General features: G+C 33.4%; 1 protein-coding gene across 1 annotated transcript; it reads right to left on the bottom strand.

Annotated features, from left to right (window-relative positions):
• Window positions 1–3,033: 3,033 nt before the first annotated feature.
• LOC128178959 (uncharacterized protein DDB_G0290685-like) lies at window positions 3,034–16,561 on the bottom strand. The gene is made up of 14 exons (XM_052846401.1): window positions 16,499–16,561; window positions 15,310–15,325; window positions 13,435–13,467; window positions 12,800–13,007; window positions 12,348–12,481; window positions 11,809–12,016; window positions 11,359–11,483; window positions 11,221–11,253; window positions 10,259–10,466; window positions 9,479–9,609; window positions 8,472–8,495; window positions 6,581–6,779; window positions 6,154–6,284; window positions 3,034–6,008 (listed from the first exon to the last, which is right to left on the bottom strand). Exons 1-14 carry the CDS (start codon window positions 16,559–16,561, stop codon window positions 3,211–3,213), a joined length of 4,311 nt encoding a protein of 1,436 aa, XP_052702361.1. The 3' UTR covers window positions 3,034–3,210.
• Between the last annotated feature and the right edge of the window lie 1,405 nt (window positions 16,562–17,966).

Below are 17,966 nucleotides of genomic sequence, written 5' to 3' on the forward strand. Positions count from 1 at the left end.
TCGACCTACTAAACGCGAACCCTTGCAGACATCGGGTAAAAAGATTTTAGCATTTTAAAATTTATGAGCCAAATTCGTCAATATTTGACAAGAGATTTGATTAATAAATCAAAGCTTTGTTATCTTTTTTTCAGTGTATTCTTGTAATAAAATCATCTTGTTTTTTTTTCAATCTAAATTCATATCTACTGTGTGTAACTTCAGTGACAGTCAATGTTCGATTTATTGGTAATATTTACACAAAGTAAAAGCATTGTTAAATGTCGGCAGGTATTGGTTTTTTAATTTCTTGAGTTTGTGGTACAATGGCAAAAAAGCAAACAACAAATAAAAAGTTTGTTATAGTTTATAGTGTTGAATGTTTTAGATTATTTTCATTTAAATATCTGTTTAAATTTTTAAGGAATTGAAAATAAAAAAGATTTAATTTTTTAGGCTGTTATTCGTAGTAATGTGCTGCAAAACACAAGCAATTCCCTAAAAAATTGCTTAAATTTGGTTAAAGAAAATTACTTAATTTTACGATAGCTTTGGGGGAGTACTGATAATAGACTTTATATATAACAAGGGGATGAAAGCTTATTGTTTTATATTGAAAGTTGCACATGCTTCCACTTTTCCTAGCTATTTGTTACATGTATATTAAAAGTTTTTCAGTTCAGATGCATCGTCATCAACTGTACATGTGGACATCCCAATTCATTATAATAGCTACAAACACTGTAATGCACAGCTGTTATGTTACAAAGTTATTACGTTACACATGCAGCTATAAAATTACACTTTTGTTACGTTACACAAGTATTACATTGCACGGCCATTTCGTTACACACCTTTTACGTTACATAGCTATTACATACCACGGCCATAACGCTACACCTCTATATCAGATGTAGTGTTTTAAATGTAAGTAATGAAGACTGTTTGATTTCACGAGAAACTATTTATACAGAGTTTTGCGTATCTATTTCTTACAAATTATGAATTAATTATTGATGTAACTCTCGTAAAAATTAAATGGAAACTAAATCGAAGTCATATTTTTAACACTGATTTCTTAGTAAGTCACTGAACAGTGACTATAGAATTACAAATCATTCAGAAATATCAATTGTTTCGGGAATAAACTGATACACGGATAGATGGCGGTAGTAGTAAGCTTAAAACTTCGCTTCTTTTTAATGCAAATTTGACACGCTATTTAAAACTACAGTTGAAAGTTTTGATATGTATCCATCGTTCCATTACTAAAACAAAACCAATGGTTTTGTGTCATTTCACAAAAAACATTACTTACAAAGATAAGAATACCAATGAAGTAGTTTGACACTAGATATTTCGATAAGTGAACGATTTAATAGTTTACATGTATTGAAACTAATGATAAAATTAAAACTTCTCAATACATTCGTTCTTGCCAGTGACTGCAAATTCTAAAGAGCGGGAATTGGTACAAAGCACTGGTGTCGGAAGCAAATTGAAAGTGGGGGGGGGGGGGGGGGCTAGACTAATCTTCGGAAATATTGAGAAAAAAAACCTAATTCCCAAAATCATCAAAATCCTAATCCGTGGGGGGGGGGGGGGGGGGGGGGGGGGGCTGAACCCTCTATTCTGCTACGTGCCTGATGGTTACGTCTAACTTTGCAAAAAAAGTGCTGGGGCTAAGCCCCCCCCCCCTCCCCGGTTCCAAAGTATAACAACCCCGGGTAACGTAATTACTTGAATAGAGATAGAATTACCACGTGCACGGAATACTGGTATTCTAAAAACTTTCACGTTGTCATTTGTCATTGATTAAAACATTACAAATGTTCTTCACAATCGGTATCTTCTGTTGACCAATGTTTCAAATAATACATACTTAATTAGAAAAGAATTAGAGCCAAAGCATGATTTGGTCCTATCATTATTCATTGTTTTGCCTCGGGCTAGAATGTCTCAAGGTCATTGGATAAATCACGTCACGTGGTTGCCTTATAAATTTCTTTACACGGCAAGCGTCAAAATTTATACGGCGACCTGGCGAACGTAACGTTATTTAAGCTGATTTTTTTTACACAAAAGTTCAGCCATACCTTTTATTTTTAAGCCCCAAAATATTAAGAGTGACCCCCTTTGCCCGTGACGTAATCTTATGATCCTACAATAGCATCCAGGTTTGCACAAACGACTGACGAGAAAGGTAAAAAAATAGAGAATTAAGCTATGAATTTAAGTGTTATAAATAGTGGCGGGTGTGTAAAAAAACAACAGCAGTGATACAAATATTCTCAACTGTTTTTAAGCATATGGGCTAGCAACGGAGCCCGATTAATTGGCGGATCGCGGAATTTGGATTGACAGGTCACGTGAGCCAATGATATGACGTAGCTCAGTATCCAAAGACGCGCCGCCATTTTGCCCGACAACTTTTGTTATTGTCGGATTTTAAAGGTTTTCTGATTTCAGTGATAATCATAATAGAATTTCCCCGACTTAACTTCCTCGTTAAATAGTTTAATAGTTTTTCCTTTTATTGATGCTGAGTATATCTTGTTTAGTGTACAATGGTATTTAAAAGTTTTATAGAATAGAGGTTAAGCTTTTGAACGTGTTCGTGTACAAGTACTTGTATAAAGGGGGATTTAATGCGTTTTATGTGATAATTTATGCAGTCCGTGTAATTCTACAATTTTACATAACGTGTACAAGCGAAAGGAGAGGGTAAATTGAAAACAACTGCGCATCTGGTGTACTTTTATCAAATTCATTGACTTTTTTCATGATTAGTGAGAGTAAGATGAACATGTTGGAAATGTTGAGCCTGACATTTTTTGACACGTACACGTGTAGCTTATTAAACAAAACCCAGATCATTCTACGTTTACCTGTAAACATACATATCCATACCTGTAGAAGCATACGTTCAAATGCTTAACCTCGCCAAATTTGACACGGTATAAAAGTAAAAATTAAAACTATTTGTCTTACTTAGAAGTAAAAAAAAAATATTATTAAACTAACGAATTTTCATACGTAGTTAAACAGAACAGACTATTTCTATAAAAACATTTATTTTGTTTTCCTTTCATAAGAACAAAAGTAATAGTGCATCGATTTTGAATTTATGCTTTGGTTTCTTTATCGTACATTCATGTTTACTCGTCAGAAAAGTCCCTCTTTACATTGACTTTGTGTTCTCTTTATCATGGTTGTTCGTTGTCAACTTCATCAATTATCTTGAACATCATCTGAGGAAACTTCACCTTCCGTTTCTTGGGGTTCTTCTTGATTATCTGATGGTTCATTTTCTTGAACATTTTCTTCAGAACCTTCACCTTCTTCCATTTCTTGGGGTCCTTCCTGACTCTCTGATGGTTCATTTTCTTTATTATTTTCTTCAGGTCCTTCGCCTTCCATTTCTTGCTGTCCTTCTTGACTCTCTGATGGTTCATTTTCTTGAACATTTTCTTCAGATCCTTCGCCTTCCATTTCTTGCGGTCCTTCTTGACTCTCTGAGTGTTCATTTTCTTGACTATTTTCTTCTGAGCCATCGCCTTCCATCTCTTGTGTTTCTTCTTGACTCTCTAATGGTTCATTTTCTTGTTCATTTTCTTCAGATCCTTCGCCTTCCTTTTCTTGGGATCCTTTTTGACTATCTAATGGTTCATTCTCTTGAACATTTTCTTCAGGTTCTTCACCTTCCATTTCTTGCTGTCCTTCTTGACTCTCTGATGGTTCATTTTCTTGACCATTTTCGTCCGATCCTTCGCCTTCCATTTCTTGGGGTTCTTCCTTACTCTCTGATGGTTCATTTTCTGGAACATTTTCTTCAGATCCTTCGTCTTCCTTTTCTTGGGATCCTTCTTGAGTCTCTGATGGTTCATTTTCTTGAACATTTTCTTCAGATCCTTCTCCTTCCTTTTCTTGGGATCCTTTTTGACTATCTAATGGTTCATTCTCTTGAACATTTTCTTCAGGTTCTTCACCTTCCATTTCTTGCTGTCCTTCTTGACTCTCTGATGGTTCATTTTCTTGACCATTTTCGTCCGATCCTTCGCCTTCCATTTCTTGGGGTTCTTCCTTACTCTCTGATGGTTCATTTTCTGGAACATTTTCTTCAGATCCTTCGTCTTCCTTTTCTTGGGATCCTTTTTGACTCTCTGATGGTTCATTTTCTTGAACATTTTCTTCAGATTCTTCGCCTTCCTTTTCTTGGGATCCTTTTTGACTATCTAATGGTTCATTCTCTTGAACATTTTCTTCAGATTCTTCACCTTCCATTTCTTGCTGTCCTTCTTGACTCTCTGATGGTTCATTTTCTTGACCATTTTCGTCCAATCCTTCGCCTTCCATTTCTTGGGGTCCTTCCTTACTCTCTGATGGTTCATTTTCTTCAACATTTTCTTCAGGTTCTTCGCTTTCTATTTCTTGCGGTCCTTCTTGACTCTCTGATTGTTCTTTTTCTTGACTTTTTTCGTCAGATCCATCGCCTTCCATCTCTTGGGTTTCTTCTTGACTCTCTGATGGTTCATTTTCTTGAACATCATCTGAGGATGCTTCGCTTGCCATATCTATGGGTTTAACTTGACTTTCTGATGATTCATTTTCTTGACCATTTTCGTCCGATCCTTCGCCTTCCATTTCTTGGGTTTCTTCTTGACTCTCTGATGGTTCATTTTCTGGAACATTTTCTTCAGGTTCTTCGCCTTCCTTTTCTTGGGATCCTTCTTGAGTCTCTGATGGTTCATTTTCTTGAACATTTTCTTCAGTTCCTTCGCCTTCCTTTTCTTGGGATCCTTTTTGACTATCTAATGGTTCATTCTCTTGAACATTTTCTTCAGGTTCTTCACCTTCCATTTCTTGCTGTCCTTCTTGACTCTCTGATGGTTCATTTTCTTGACCATTTTCTTCAGATCCTTCTCCTTCCTTTTCTTGGGATCCTTCTTGACTCTCTGATGGTTCATTTTCTTGAACATTTTCCTCAGGTTCTTCGCCTTCCTTTTCTTGGGATCCTTCTTGAGTCTCTGATGGTTCATTTTCTTGAACATTTTCTTCAGATTCTTCGCCTTCCTTCTCTTGGGATCCTTCTTGACTCTCTGATGGTTCATTTTCTTGAACATCATCTGAGGATGCTTCGCTTGCCATATCTATAGGTTTAACTTGACTTTCTGATGATTCATTTTCTTGACCATTTTCGTCCGATCCTTCGCCTTCCATTTCTTGGGTTTCTTCTTGACTCTCTGATGGTTCAATTTCTTGAACATTTTCCTCAGGTTCTTCGCCTTCCTTTTCTTGGGATCCTTCTTGAGTCTCTGATGGTTCATTTTCTTGAACATTTTCTTCAGATCCTTCGCCTTCCTTTTCTTGAGATCCTTTTTGACTCTCTGATGGTTCATTTTCTTGAACATTTTCGTCAGATCCTTCGCCTTCAATTTTTGGGGTATTTTCTTGACTCTCTGATTGTTTATTTTCTTGAACATCATGTGAGGGTTCATTGGGTCCTAACAAATTTAGGGGTTTCTTTTGACTTTCTGATTCATTTTCGACAGGTGTTTCGCCTTGGATTTTTGAGGCTTCCTCTTGACTTTGTGATGACTGAGTTTCCTGGACATTTTCGACAGGTGCTTTACCTTCGGTTTCTTGAGTTTTCTCTTGATTTTCCGCTGAATTGGATTCTTGGACATTGTTATCGGATCCTTCGTCAACATCTGCAGGTTTTACTTGACCTTCTGATGATTTATTTTCTTGAATATTTTCAACAGTTTCGTCGCCTTTATTTTCTTGAGGTTTCTTTTGACCTTGTAATGATTCAATTTCTTGGACCTTTTCGGAAGGACCTTTGCCTTCAATTTTATAAGTGTGTGATGAATGAGTTTCTTGAACTTTTTCTACAGGTTTGCCTTGAAAAGATTCAATTTCTTGGACCTTTTGAGCGGGACCTTTGCCTTCAATTTTATAGGTGTGTGATGTATGGGTTTCTTGGACTTTTACTACTGATCCTGTGTGCACGATTTTTTCGGACGTTACTTCAATAGTAAAAAAAAATATTTATATAACAAAACAATCAAGGAATATATACATGTTCTATGTATCTGTTTAATCATAAAATCTTTTTTCTATTTTCTGGAAGAAATCATTCTTGACTTATATAATTTTTAACAAAATTATTACCTTGTTTTATTTCCACAGCTTCAAATGTCATGTTAAATCCAGTGTCTGGTCTTTCTGAGTCGGATGTAAAAAAGATCGTGACTTTGTTGCTTTCTGGTAACAACACTAATCCATCTTCATGTCCACTTACCCTATTGAGAAAAACCAGACAGATTTTAATCATAATGATAAATACTAGTTGGGTTGCAAACATAAGAAAACCATTCTAGACAAACTGAAATAAGTTTGTCTGTATAATTACAAGAGTAGAGTACACGTAGAATGTTTGTTGGAAGACAATGGCTTGGATTTGCAATAATCCGTGACACTTAAGGATTTAAGCTATGTTATCATTTGTAAAACGAAAATTTCTGTTTAAGAGAATCACCAAAAAAATCTCAAGATAATGGCATCCCCTCCCACCCCAAAATCGATCAACTGGGCTTACTCGTCAAGGTAATCGTCTGTTTTAAGTACAATAAGATCGTGATTCTCTTCGGTTCGAAGAATTGGGAAAGCCAGTCTCATGTATTTTCCTTCCGGGACCGTAATAACCCAAGTGCAGTTTATATCCAATGGATATTCCGACGGAAATCTTGGACTATGAATGTTTCCTCGGCTTTGTCCGGTAATTTCTCCTCCGCAAACTGTAAAACAGGCAAAAATTATATTCATGTTGGTTATGGTTTTAAAATACTGTGGTTGCATTAACATTCGTTGATTACCAATTTTCGTGAAATGTGTTGCTAAGCATCGTCTCAAGTCTGGAGGCCGCATAGACCACGCAATGACAGAAGTTATGCTTGAACACATAAGGTAGATCTAATGTTAAGCTGAATATTCTCGTATTTTATGCAAACTTCGATTGGATAATAAAAGGTCACATCAAAGGTCTACCTCCGATTAAACTTTACGCGCATTGGTCAATTGAATATACTCCATGAACTATGAGATATTTTCGTCCATATGTGAGAGGATCGTACCTGACGTTAATAATACATAAATATAATATATATAGAATTAGAAGAAAGCATTTTATTCGGATGTTTATATTTTATATTACATTTTTTTTTTAAATTTCATGTCTGATTGTTAAGAGTAAGTAAATGTATGTAGAAGCAGTTGGCTTATTAATAAAACATTTATAACAACAAAAAAAAGAGTAAGTAAAAGTAACTAAATTATTGTTAAAACAGTATGAGCTGTATTATTTAGAATTTTATTTTGCTGCAAAGCCCTATATGATAAGTATGTATGTAACTTATATTTTATGATAAATGAAATTCGAAAAAAAATCATTAATTTTTGACAAATGATAGATTTTTCTTCTACGGAATATATAGCAGTTGAATTTGTGTACAGTACGATAATAATTCAATTTTCCCCTAATTAAGTCTTCTTAACGGATACATGTATTTCCACAAAACTATAGCTAACAGAAATTTAAAAACCATGATATTTTTTTTATCATTTTAGTAGAAAATAACATTTTCGTAAAAAAAAATTTGGAACATGAAAATAGCAGCTCATATTGCTTTAATGTACAACAGTACGTTAGATAAAAGAAATAGCCAAGTCGTCTAATGAAGGAATTTGAGTCAGACATCATCATGCATCATCATGATTATTTCGTGCAGTCCGTGATTTTTCTTAGGTTTTTGAAGGTTGCAATAAACTAGTTAGAATAGGTAAGAGCTGTAGATTTCAGCTCTGTCAGTTTCTATGAAGCTATGAATCTCAATCAGTTTTCTCAAAATATTTATAGGGGGAAATATTTGGTAGATAATAAATAATAGTATTGTAAAGATACAATCATATTCCACGAATTTACGTAATACTACATGTATCATTGAAATTGTGATGTCCATCATATCCACAAAAATCGATTCCCACGAATGTATTGATAAAACCACAAAATATTGGGATATATTGTGCAATTACATCTTTAGTGATTTTAACCTCCGGTCTTAAGATTTTATCAATAGACATGTTTTTGTTTTCATTTTGAAATTTTCAGGTTTATAGCTTAAATGAACGCGACAAACGCTAGGAACTGTATATAAATGTTGTAACGAATATGTACATCAGCTTGAAAAAGAATTTTAGCCGGTATATTGATCCAATGTACTAAGCAAAAACAAGACACGAGCCTTGTTTACAAAAAGTTGTAAGCCATGTCTTTTACTTATTACTTTACGACTGACACTCAGATTGTGGTTGATCATTAGAAATGCATTACGAAAGCATTGTAAACGAGAACAATAGAAAAACAGCAGTCGTGACTATATCCATTTAAATACCAGAGAACGCCTAAAAAGTAAATAAATCTAAATGCTTACCGTCTTCCAAGGTGGTAGGTGGTTCTAAAAGATATAAAGAGATAAAATATTTAGAATGTTACGTAAATTCACTGTCGTATTGGTACGAAAAGATTAATAACTTCTTTGTACATTCATACATTTGCTGAAGTGAGCGTTTTTATTATTAAATCTACACTGTAGATTGTATCTGATGAACTGCCCACAATACTGCATACTAAATATAATTAATTGACTATTTGTAATATAAAGGAATTATTATAGAAATAAATCAATATAAATAAGTTTATTAATTTACAGTCAACGAGCAAAAGATAAACAGACAAATCGTGGTTAAAAATTGATAAAGCTATGTTCACATTATCCCGATTCGCAGTGCGAATGAAATTGTCTAGATCGTAGAGTACTCGTGGTAATCGCATCAAATCTCCTCCGATCTTGTGGTCGGTTGTGCCATTCGTGTTATGCGTAGAACACTTTTGACTATTAATTTTTTTCTACGATCATAATTATTCTTTATCATCGATTAATCGTTATTATCAATCTTATTTGATCGTATTTTCTCGTATCTATACGAGCAATAAGACCGTGACAGAAAGGCGACACAATACAGTAAACCACGAACACGGAATCTGCAAAGTTATTGACAGTGGTATGGAAAGGCTGTAGATATCAATGTGGATAAAAGTACATTATAATCGAAATACTTTCATGGATTAAGAATTTTCAAATTTTACAATACTTGACCAAAAAGAAATGTTTTAAAAAATTTTGGAAAGGTCAAAATTATAAAAACCCTCAGTGGAATTCGATTTCGTGATTTAAAGATTCTTAGTTAATGCAATTAGGTAGAAATATCAGGAAAAAAAACATTTATAAATTATACTTGATATTACTGTTCACTTAGAAACTACTGTTTCATGAGGAGATTCGGTAGAATCTAGTTTCACTGTAGAATTAACAAATACCCAAAGAAACGGTATGTGAAAACAAATGCCATAATTGTACACATTGCTTACGCAGTTTACCTGTTGGTGGGGTAAAGGCCTCAAAATTCAAGATAAAGCCATCTCCCGTTATTTCTGCGTCCGAAAGGAACACGATAGTTAAAGTATTGTCGATAGAAACGGTCGAAAAATCGCTTTTGTCTCCGCTCACACTAAAAAAAAGAAGAAAAAATCACACATAAATTAATAAATGACACAACACTAGTTTAATTGACTTTAGTAAAAGGCTTTCATAAGAAGAAATAACGGCGATGATATAGAAACGCTTGGTGTTTTATTTTGAAGTACGTTTTTTTTAAAGGAATTCATATAACTCTCTTTATCGAATAAATCTTATAGCTCAATATGTTCTGATTAATTAAGTTTTCATTCACCTAGTTATATCATTGCCAAGTTAAATTATTACCGAGTTAAGTTTAATATATCACTTAGCTTTATTATTGTCGAGTTGATTCTGAATTTTTTGTACAACCATTTTAAAAAGGCCTTGGGTTTTCAGCAGTCTAGTACTTGTCTTAGCTATATTATTGTCGAGTGTATTCTGAATTTTTTGTACAACCATTCTAAAAAGACCTTGGGTTTTCAGCAGTCTAGTACTTGTCTATCTATTTCTTGCGTCAAAACAAGTTGAAAATGACGCTGGTTTCAAGCCTTAACGCACAAGCCAGACAATATTTGTTCATGTGATTGTAAAAGGACCATGGCTGACAGGCCAGCAATGAGATGGACAGACCTACGTCACAATGCTGTTTGACACAACTACCCAAAGTCCAAGCTCTTGTTTAAAATGGTTCTATTTACCTGGTTATATAGGAACCTGACAATGGGTCAAGGAATGTGATGATATCTGAACCGGCCTCTGTCGACATGAACGTCGAATATACCCTGATAAGTTTGCCTTCGGACACTGTCAGCTCCCATGTACAGGCCACATCGATGGGATAGGATTTAGGATACAACGGGCTCGTAATTCTCCCCTTGTCTTTTCCAGTTATTTTACCGCCACACACTGATGAGAGAAGAAACATTTCAATTCAGTTTAAATTATTTATTATTAAACCAATAAACTGAATTGAGAAACATTTCAAAAGAATGCCAACTACTCACTTAAGGCACAGAAATACAGTGGTACGTTTAAAAAAATCATTAACAGCGATATTCAATTATTTAATTAAAGCAGAGTGACCTGCATTTTTTTTGCTTCAAAATCTTGCTATTATGATGATTCTGCATGCAACTTAAACCTTTTTTGATGAATAGAAAATAAATCCTAAAATGTTATATCAGAAACAAAATTTCCCTACAAATTATAAAAAAGCAAACCAATTAATTTTTGTACAGGATGACAATAATGGAAGATTGCTTCCATGGAGTCCTCTAATAGCCACTTATTAAAATATGACTAATAGAAGTTATTGAACCATAATCCGTTTTGTCTATCTATAAAGGTTAATTATACACAAACTATGCACTACCATCGTTTAAAAGCGTACGAAGAAATTGACAGAAAATCGGACCAAGCAGCTTCAACTTGAAAAACGAAATTCGTAAAAACTTGAATAGTTGAGATTGGGACTTTTGTTGACAAAAGACTTTGACTACATCAAAATCATCTTAGGCTAGCTGTGGTTTTACATGCTAAGACCTTTCGAGATTGCTGTTCAAATACCATGACATGTATGTATCCATAAATGGTACTACAGGTGACTTAAGAAATCATAAAATGTAGACATCGGATATTGCATAAAATAAAAAATACTTACCTACGGGTGGAATAACGGTGGTCGGTGGCGTTGCTATTAAATGAAATAAAATACGAAATAAGTGGACGAAATCTGCAAAACTCTCAAATTTATTGATGATTGGGGCTCAGCTGAGGTATATAATGTGTGTTAACTTACGTGGTGTAATGGTGCTAAATAACAGTTTAAACCCTTGTTCTGAATCATTCTCATCAGCAGTGAAAAGAACGGTAACTCTGTTTCCAGTAGACGTGACGGTATAACCTTTCTTACTACCAGATATTCTATGAAGAGAGAAAACAACTTATTAAAGCCAATCGCATCAATCGTTTTATTTGCAATATCAATGAAATAAGCATTTGATTGCTATGTGATTTCAAAAGGAAAAAGTATCGTGTGAAATTAAACTGAAAGTTTGGAGCCGAAATATGAAATTCTACACCTTTTTAGTACAAAATATTGTTAAATCTATTTTGCAGTGTTTTCAACTACATACTTATCAGATTTCCAGAGAAAAAAGTTATCGTTCATTCTTAGAAAATAATAATTATATCTATCATTTGTGTGGCTTTCAATTTTTTTAAAACAGTCGCTTTTATTATTACTCACTTGTCAATAAACTCGTTGGTGTAAGAGTCGGTAATCGTAATCGTGTCGTATGTTTTTTCCGTTTCTACGGTCTGGAAATAGAGTTTGACGACTGAACCTTCTGTGACCACTATTTTCCAGGTACATGTGATTCCTAGCGGATAGTTGTTGGGGAAATTCGGGCTGACTATCTCTCCACTTGTTTTTCCATTAATAGTCCCTCCGCATACTATCAAGAACAAAGCAATGTTAACTGGATTAGTTAGGGTTTTTTTCAAACGAATTAATCTCCTATTTAATGAACGTAGATACAAACTGTACTCTGTACTTTAGAATTATGGTTGTACATTTTTATTTTTTAAAATGAAAAAAAAATTCATTTACTGTAAAATCTGAAGGGTAGGAAATTACACATTGGCATTAGCAATAAAGATCTAGAGTACAAGCTTGAGAAAACTATTTTTGATAAATATATCACCGTGCAAAATTCACTGTTCAATTATAACTTTATTTTGGACTTTACTTTTGAAATCTCACAGTTATTAAACTTGAAATCTTACCGACTGGGTGAAGATTTATTGCTTTAAAGACTATTTTGAATCCTGGGCCACCCCTGTATTGGTCGGAGGAGAAGAAGATGGTCACTTTATTTGACGTTGAGTTCAGCTGATAGCCATTCTGATGACCCGTCAATCTGTTGGTAGAAGAAGAGAATTTTATTTATTACAGTGTTTAAACACAAGAATTCTGTTACCATAAGTTTTTTTTTTGTTTTTTTTAAACTGCACACACAGAAACAAACAAACAAAAACCAAACAAACAAACACCCCCCCCCCCCCCAAAAAAAAAACCAAAAAAAAAAACCACAAACGCATTAACAAACAAATTATTTAATATTTTAAAAAGATGAAAATATATGATATGCAGATGGAGATTTAAGTATTTGTGACATTGAATATAACATCATTTACAGTAAATCTTTTGAAAAATGTTTAAAATATTGCGTACGTACCTGCCAATGTGATCCCCAGTGGTTGTGTCGTATATATATAGCATGTCGTAGTCCCTCTCTATTTCTACCACTTTAAAGTCCAAACTAACTGCATATCCTTCGGGCACTGTAATTTTCCATGTGCATAGCGTGTCAGTCGGGTAGGTGAGCGGGAAGTTTGGACTAAGGATTTTTCCATGAAGTTTTCCGGATATTTCCTTTCCGCAGTCTGAAAATGTTGGTTTCGTTTTCTTAGTATAAAGTTATTGCTACATGTAATAAAGTTACGAAAGAAAGCGCGTTTAAAAGTGGTTACAAACTGAAAAAATGTTCTTGTGTCAAATTGATAATTTTTTATTTATTCGGTGTAAATTATCTACAAATTACAATATTGGCCACCGTTGTCATATTGCAAATTTCACATCTACAGCCATTAAAAAGATTTAACAACTGTATAAGAGCTGCAACATTGGAACCAAATATTTACACGGGAGATGATATTTTTCCCTTCAGTAATTAGTATTGATAGCGCTTTACAAACATGTTCATGGAGAATGTTGTCCATGTTTATTGTTCATTTTCATTCTGAATCGAAAAAGATAATATAAATATATTTTAATATTCTCAACCAGAAGATTGAAATCAAAATGCCTTACCACATTTTGGGAGAGACTCTAACTTTGGCGCATCTACAAAAGAACACATAACTATCTATGTCATCTCATGTTTCAATATCCGTCTCATATGATAAGATACGAAGTAAAATTCAAACCGAAACATTTGTCGTGGGATTAATTTCGAGCAAATATATTATATTTTAATGGATGTAAGTATAAATAATTTAGTCTGAAATATATACACCAAGATACACCAAGAAACTAAAAATGTACGTAAAATAATGAAAACAATCCATTCATGAGACCTGGGGAGGGGGCTAGGTGGGTCTACCCCATATACCCATCGTATTTGGTTGACTATATGCAAACCAGTTTAATTTTTCTGCCACACATACATGTATAATAAGACTTTTGAGCGATTGCAACCATCCATCTTTATTTTGCCTGTCAACTTATCAATAACGTTTTTTACGCGCCCAATCTTTTATCATATGCCAAGGGGTACGTGTAACTAAATATAAAAATGTACGTGTAAAACTGCGTCAGACCAGAATCCATTGGTTGTCCCTTTCTCTGCTACTAGATGCTCTAGCGATTAGTGTATATTTAATTCAAAAAGAGAATATAAAAAAAGTTCATATGCCAAAACCATTCTGCACAAGCATCTGCTAACTAATGGAGTTTAAGTGGGAAGGTATATGTATAATTATCTCTTAAAACGAATACTGTAGATGCCTTTAATTGCAGTACTTATTCGGCAATCCCATCGATTTGTAAAAACCCGTGTTTACAGATAAAAACAAAATAAAAGCAAGCACAAAGAACTTTCCAAATGGGTATTTGGCGCCCTATACGCTGAGATATATATAAAGAAACATTCTTTGAGTATTATGAGGTGATAATTTCGGTCGGGGTGTAGTCAAATCAAATGAGCCTAAAGGGCTTTATGATCGATTTTACCACGCTCCGACCGAAATTATCACCTCATAATATGCAAAGAATGGTTCCTTATTAGTTATATTTATATTATTTCGATTCCTAATTGTACACTTTAAAGCAACATTATTTTAAAACCACTGTTTTTTAATGTAGTACGTGCTATGTATTACTTCGCAGCGCAGCCAATACCGTTTTCGGTTATACTATAAGACACGCCCATTTTGTGTCACTCATGATTTAGGAATTTATTGGGTTTTCACATGCAATTCATATGTAATCACATACAAAGACAGTTGAAAATATTAAAATATATGTTTCCTTGCGTTTTGAAACATAAAATAAACTATAAACGGTAGCATTCGGCAAACCTCGACAAAGTCCGTCATCTACAGTGTTTACAACAATTACAACTTCACGGGCTTTCCCGACAGAGTTCGGACAACAAACGAGCTCTGCCGGAAAGACACTTCAAGCTAGCCAGGAAAAAACTTTTGCCAGCTAGGAAAAGGATAAGAAACCTATGGTAACTAACACGAATGAATGGACGCAAAAATAAATGGGGTTTTTTCCGTTGATATTTGGTGCGGCGTAAGTGGGAGTTAAAGGGATGGAGGTACAATTAATGTTGTCCGGGATATATCATAACGCAAAGAACAGTAACAGAAAAAGAGAGTAAGTTATAGCTGGCTAGGAGAATCACGTACATAAGCAACAAGTACATAAGCAACAAAAGCAAAGATTGAATCTATTTCATGAATGAGATAAACTATGACAAATGGATATGACAAGACCTTGGATAGTACATGTACTATTATAGAATCACTTAGAAGCAAAAGACAAATTGAATGAGAGAGTTAATATTTAGAGATACATGTATATATAAGAATATGTGCCCGTAGTTAGAGACCAAAAAAAAAACAAGAATTTAATATAAGAAAAATATAGCTATGTGCTTTTGAAACGAGAAATACTTACCAGTTTTTTTATTAACCTAATATTTAATAAAAATAAACTTTCAATAACAATTTCTCGTTTATAGATACCAGAATTGTCTTGTTTATATAAATTTTACGCAAGCAGATGCGTGAAAAGGACGGGGTGGGCATCAAAATGATACCAATCCTTACATGCTTGATTTTTCAACATCAATAGCGGTTTTTCGATTTCAAGATTGAAGAAAAAAAATATCAAATGTTATTTGGTCTGAATCGCATCAGTTTTAAATACAAGTATACCAACTTTCCATCTTTATTTTAAAAAAATCACCGTAAATTCACATGCATGTTTTTTCAAATATAGTGTAAACTTAATTCTTATGATAATACTGTTTTCTTACTAGTAAAATGTCGGTTAGGAATGACGTCAATTCAAGACATCTGCTATGCAAGTTTTTGCAGTTTGGTAGTTAATATCTGTCTAGAAACAATCATACAATTATCCTTTTTAATTTTTAAGGATAAGTTTGTTTTGATTATCATTCTAGTGGAGAAACTGACTTCATTAATTAAGTCCGGCAATCTCACTTACATCCAGGACATTAATTCTGAATGAATGTTTAATATTTCTCAAACCATATCAATGGAACATTAGGCACAAAACAAAAATATTCACAACTTTTTAAATGCAAAATCAAGTTAAGAAGAGCAGAAAAGGATGACTAGAAAAAATAAAAAGATACTTGTACTAAAAAATAAATGAAATAATACTGAATTTATCTATATTACTCAATATGTTTAACAAACTACTGGTTCTTTAAATTGTACTATATAAATAAAAAAAACTAGACATATAATGACTATGAAACAACTTTTAGCTTGCGTATATCAAAATAATTTCATAAAGCAAATATGCTTAAAGGTATAATATGTATGCAGACAACCATTTTATCAATTTTTTTGTAAATATGACCACAATGAATTATATTTAAAAAATCATTTAAAAAAAACCAAAAAACATACAAGTATTTTAAAATTGTTCGATTACTGATGTTTCAGCAACATATTCATGTTTAAAATTAAGCAAAACAATTCCATATAAAATCAGCTGAAACAAGTCAAGCGGTAAATTTTAAAAACTATTTTCTCACTAGGTACTGATGGAGTAAGATTAAGAAAAAATTTTTTTGGGGGGGGGGGGGTAACAAAAAAAAGTATTTTTTACTCACACTTTTCCCTTCCACAGACAACAAGGAGAATAGTACCACAATGATACCCAAAGACCCCTTCATGGTGAAGCTCTAAACTGCAAGATTCTGACAACCGCCGCCATTTTTTATATATCGCAGTGTTATTTTAGCATCGCTTTAATCCTATCCACTGGATATAAAGAGATGAGTGGGATTCATCAAATATGTTTTTTAAATATTGAATTAGTATACAAATCCTGCCCTAAGTCAAGCATGTACTTCTTCGATTTTTTTTTACTAATCTGAACACAAATATTGCCAGTATTTCGTGTTTTGCAGTTATTATCTTGTGAAACTTAAAGTATTTAATCAAAATATGCCTGAATTCTAAAGAATTTTAATTCGATTTATCTTCGACTTTTTTTTAAATGAATTGAAATGTGGACCAAACTTAGTTAAATATACAAAGCGTGTAGTATGTTATTTACAATGCGTGGGAATATAGTACATACTTATTCAATTTCTCTTCGTTTTGAAATCCAAACGTACCACCAAAATACCGAATATTTACTCTACTACTTATAATATAACAGAATCGATATGAGCATAAGCGATTTCACGTTTTCATGGAATATATTACACCGGCCTCCATTTATTCATTCATTTATTGATTTATTTATTTATGCTCATAAGATTATGATATCTCAATTTTCTGCCTAAAATAACAATATTATTATTAAAATTGATTGATTGATTTAGGTTTCAATGACATTTTTAATACACAGAACATTATGTATTATTAAACAAAGAATATTTGACCGAGCAAAACAGTTTTGCAAGTATGCAATGTTCTAGTAAATGTTTATTCTATCGATACCTTATTTCACAACTACTCATACATACTAAAATTTAAAAATGTATTAATTTTCTAAGATTAGATTGTCACCTTTCATCTGTTGAGACTGGTCGATTCAATAGAACCACCAGAAATAATAGAAAATGTATAAATTTTAATATTAATTGTGGGGAAGATGAATTTCATTTTATACTATTGTGTCTTTTGTTTGAAATTTTTTGTAAAAAAAAATATATTAAACCTTATCTTTGGAGGAAACCTTTAATGTTCGAACTTTTAAGCTCAGAAAATGTAAAATCATGAATAATTTTGGACAGTTAATAAATAATAGTTTAAAAATTATACTACGGAATTATTTGTTTCCATAATTTAAGTATTTGGTCCATTCTCCTATTCTATTTGGTTATATGTATGGAATAAATATTGTATAAACATGAATTCTTGTGGGCTGTAAAGCCTAAAAAGAATAAAGAATAGATCTAGAATTTCACAAATCATGTAATAATTGCAGTCATTATAGTTCAGGGGCGGATCCAGGACTTGAAGTTAGAGCGGGCGTCAGATTAGACAGGGGGTCTGCGGGCCGCCTTGAGGACCCCAGTGGGTCCAGGGCGGGTCTAGAGGTGGTGTGCCCCCCCCCCCCCACCCCAC

Source organism: Crassostrea angulata, chromosome 3 (assembly GCF_025612915.1).
Source record: "Crassostrea angulata isolate pt1a10 chromosome 3, ASM2561291v2, whole genome shotgun sequence".
NCBI lineage: Eukaryota > Metazoa > Mollusca > Bivalvia > Ostreida > Ostreidae > Magallana > Magallana angulata.